The sequence below is a fragment of the Helianthus annuus genome, chromosome 10 (assembly GCF_002127325.2).
Source record: "Helianthus annuus cultivar XRQ/B chromosome 10, HanXRQr2.0-SUNRISE, whole genome shotgun sequence".
Lineage (NCBI taxonomy): Eukaryota > Viridiplantae > Streptophyta > Magnoliopsida > Asterales > Asteraceae > Helianthus > Helianthus annuus.
In genome coordinates, this window is record NC_035442.2 from 118,146,093 (window position 1) to 118,150,434 (window position 4,342).

Genomic DNA, 4,342 nt, shown 5'->3' on the forward strand with positions numbered 1-4,342 from the left:
CTTTGTCTGAAAATTGCGGAAAAGTTTTAGGTTTTTTCTTTTGTTTCTCTTTTTTGTCACAAAAACTGTAGGAAAGTTGTAGTAAAAATTTAGTTGTAGAAAATTTGTGGGAAACTTTTGTAGTAAAAAATGAATATTTCTAGTAGTAAAATTATTTTGGATCGCAAGCTGATTAACACCGGTGAAATTGGTTTAAATCAACTTCCATTACAACTATTGAACCAATAGTAAATCAGGTTGAAGAAGTTGAACACTATAACAATAAAGATCTAGATAACTTTGCTTATTACATTCATTCAAACTTGTGTTCATACAAAATGATGTTCTATTGGTTCTAATTATAACAATTACACATAACATCTATTTATATCACGAGACATGCAGATCGATAAAAACATACACCGCCTAGTTTTGCATGAACAACTAACCTAGAGGTTTTCCGCGCAATTGTATATTAACTCAGGATACTCAACCTTGATGCTTTTGCCAAAATATTATCTCTACGGTTGAATTAGTTGGAATTGTAATCCAAATTCCATTCTTAATATGTTTGGTTGATAATGATTTGAAATTGGAATTAATGCACTTAGGTTGCGTTGACACTCGTAGACTTTAAGTGAAAGTGGCAAGAGCAACAGTAGGTTGCCCTCTCACTCAGTAGACTTTAAGTGAAAGTATTTGCAATGCATACCCAAAGGAAACAGTGAAGCCAGTCATTAATGAATAGTTCGAAGACCAAGAGAGCAAAAAGAATATCATATTAAAGGAGAGGTAATCCCAAATTCACGCAGAACAGTTCATTGGAGGCGCCATGTTAGATGTGTTGGATGAGGTGTCAGATTGACAATGACAGTTGTAGTCGCCAGTCGGGTTGCTGACGGCGGTAAAGGGGGGGAGAGATGACGATGAGTTGGTGGTGGTTGCTGTGTGATAGATTCTAGTTCCATATGATTGTCTAGTATTCCAAATGCAATGAAAATTTAATAATAAATATAGATTTCATTTTCTTTAAATTCCAAATCCTTGGGTCAAATTTCAATCTCAAATCCTATTTCGTCGAGTTCCTATTCTTCTAACAAATTTTTAGTATTACGATAAATAACTTGCGAACTAAACGCACCGCAAAGTTTACTAGGTGTATAGGTATCACTAAAATTATAACTAATGTTGATTCAATGTACATGCAAGTTCTACGCTCATGCATTAGCGGATCTAGAAGAGACATTCGGGGGTATCCAAAAAAAAGAATTTGTGTATATTGTGGCGGATTTAGAAAAGAAATCAGTGTACCCATGAGTGGCGATATATATAAAATGAAAAAAATACACTTTGCCAAAAAAGTTGAAGGGTATATCCTTCTCACCCCTTCAAACCCCTAGATCCACCACTGCGCTCATGCCACCCTAGCATTATGTAATCCTTAAAACCGACAACAATTTAGTCCTTGTGATTCTCTACAAATATCATAAAACATTATTGCCTGCCTCACCAGGATAAGGGTTTCATTGGGGCATATCTAATGTATTTGAAGTCCACAAACTATTTGCCTTTCTATTTTTCCTTTGAAATAAAGGAAACCGTTTCCATTGCCGTCATCCTTCATGGCCATTTGTTGGATGTGGAACCAAGAGAAATCGGTGGGTCCAATTTGGGTAAAGGCGATAAATGTGACTGGGGAGGAGAGAGGGAAGAAGGCCTTTAGGCCACCTGGGGGTTAACATTTTGTGCGTGATGGAAAAATTTCACGCGTGAATAATTGCCAAACACCATCGCCACCCCTATAATTCAACGCGTGGAAGTTAATTCCGGTTATAAAAACAACACGTTATAGGAGATGCATGATAAGCTTTTGGGTCTTGTTTCATGTTTTATTTAATTGCTTTTGTTGGTTTTTGAGGGTTGTTGTGAGTGATGAGCATTTCCACTAAAAAAAGTTGTGAGTTATGGAATAAAGTTCGATGACGTGACGGAACTGATTGGAAGTTGTGAGTGATAAATTGGTGGTGAGTGATGACCACCCCTACCCCTTATGGTAGTATGTACAACTTTCAAATATATTTAGCTTAGTTGTTGATTAGAAAATATTGAACTACACTTTTAAGCATATCTTTCACGTCTAGGAGAAAATCATCTAAAAATTTGAAAAAAAAAAAAAACATTCTTGATTAAACAATTCAATCTTTGATCTTATTTCAAGTAAAACAAATCAATACAATTTTCAGTGAATGTTTTGAAAGTTCATTCTATTAACAACTTCTGGATTGTGTTAAACTCACATTCTTATAAATCTTATCAATTGGTTGCAGTACACACTCTACGAATTTCACCTTGTGTCCCTGTTTTCACCTCAATATTACCCATCTTCACCATTGCTCTTCCAAACTCTGCGTTAAATCTCGATCCAATTTGCCCCCTTCCCCCCAAATACCTTTGTACAAACCTCTGAGTCCTGCGGTCACTCCATAGCTTTGCATCGGATTCAATAACTCCCCTTCCATTCCTCAAGTTTTCATAGAATGAATTGCCGAAACTATTATCGCTACCTGTATCAAGCGCCACACGTCTTAATGCATCGCCACCATTGGGGCAAAGTGCTCGGAGCTGTGGTAGGAATGCTGGGTTTATATCTGGGTCGGGTCCATTGGTATTGTTGAAGTTGTATAACCTGTAGCTGAATAATGCACATGCTGCTGTTCCAATAGTGTGTCCACCTTTAAATAAAAATAAGTCACAAGGTTTAATTATTTTTATAGCCATAACATTCTATATGTGAAGTAGTTGCTGTACATTTTTTTGCTCTACTTACCGACAAGAGTAACAAGATCTTGGGTGTTGAGGCCTTTATCAGCAAACTTTCGGATTTGGACACTAATAGGGTCATTAAAGGCAGGCAAGTTTGCGGTATCCGATGCTTGTGAAACCAATCCATCTCTACGTCCTAATCGTACCTGCCAACTACGTCCACCGGTCTGCAATAATATATCAAAAAAATGATTAACCAATAAGCATATATAACTACAAGTTTCTAATGTACAATCAGCATGAGAAGCTAGGGTTAACTGTTAAGGAAATATCTACTTACCAAGACCACAGAATCACGTGCAGCAAGAGCAACGATATCAGCACATGAGACCACTCCTGGGCAGGCTGTTTCGAGCTGGGACTTTGCAGCATCAATAACTTCAAAGCCTCTCAAGAGAGAGTTTGGGCCTGCTGACTTCTCAGTTGTGGGTCCATCAATTAGTATAGATGCATCACAACCATTGACAAAGCAGTCATGGAAGAACATCCTTAGTAAACCAGGTGCGATTGTTGGGTTGGCTTGGACAGCAGGCCGAACCGCAGACTGAACTATGGATTCGGCCCTAGGGCAGGACGACCTGTAATAACCAAGACGGGTGCCGCTGCCACTACCGCGGTTGCCTTGACCTAGTGACAAGGTTGTGAGAGTGGCTAACAGAAGAACCAACAAAGCAACCGTTTTGCTTAAGGAGGAAATCTCCATTAGTAACAATAACAAGGATTTGTCTTTGAGGTTAAGTAATGTATTTCGTAAATGAGATGTTGATGTTGAGACATTGCATGGAGGGTCGGTATATATAGTCTTTGTGGGAGATTGAAAGTCAACCATATATGGAGGTGCAAGGAAGCAAGGAGAAAGATAAACTTCATACTTTAAAAAAAACAAGCTGGATCTTACTCACGGAGACCGAGTAGTAATTCTTGACAGTTTCAATATTCAATAAAGTATTACAGTTTAATTATATGAAAACCATTTTTTTTAAAATCGCACATTTCATGTATGGAATACCAAGTAGCTAAGTATATCATCTAAAAGCATCAGATGTGATTTTATTAATAGAAAAGTTTGACTTTCATCGTATAAAGCAAGCCAAGTCAAAGAGGAACACACCAATTAATGGAAAGAATTAATGTTTAAATTGTTTAGGTAACACTAAATAATAAAATAAAAAGTGTTGTATTCAAAGAAGGGTTACTTGAAGAACAACCGCCTACGTTAATGTTAGGATGTTGGAAAACTCTTTTAATTAATTTATTTGAAAACATTTTGTATATTAACTGTGAAGTCCAGAAAAAAAAAATATAGAAAGAGGGATCGATTCACAGGCAAAGCGTGTAATTTGCTAAAGTTGATATTGTCCGATGGAAGGATCAATTCACAGGCAAAGCATCTCATCAGTTGATACTTTTGAAATGTAGCCAGTGGTATGATGCGGGTTTTGAAAATAGAAGAACCTGGTTTCCATGGTCCCGTGCATAGTATAATATCTAGGTGGAAGGAGTCGTACCGTTTTCCCTATTTTTTCTCCAAATTGCAGGA

At 37.2% G+C, this 4,342-nt stretch overlaps 1 protein-coding gene across 1 annotated transcript; it reads right to left on the minus strand.

Annotated features, from left to right (window-relative positions):
• Nucleotides 1-2,161: 2,161 nt before the first annotated feature.
• LOC110885219 (peroxidase N1) lies at nt 2,162-3,574 on the minus strand. Its single transcript, XM_022132907.2, has 3 exons — nt 3,083-3,574; nt 2,807-2,969; nt 2,162-2,711 (listed from the first exon to the last, which is right to left on the minus strand). The coding sequence occupies exons 1-3, from the start codon at nt 3,503-3,505 to the stop codon at nt 2,293-2,295; spliced, it is 1,005 nt and encodes a 334-aa protein (XP_021988599.1). The 5' UTR covers nt 3,506-3,574; the 3' UTR covers nt 2,162-2,292.
• Between the last annotated feature and the right edge of the window lie 768 nt (nt 3,575-4,342).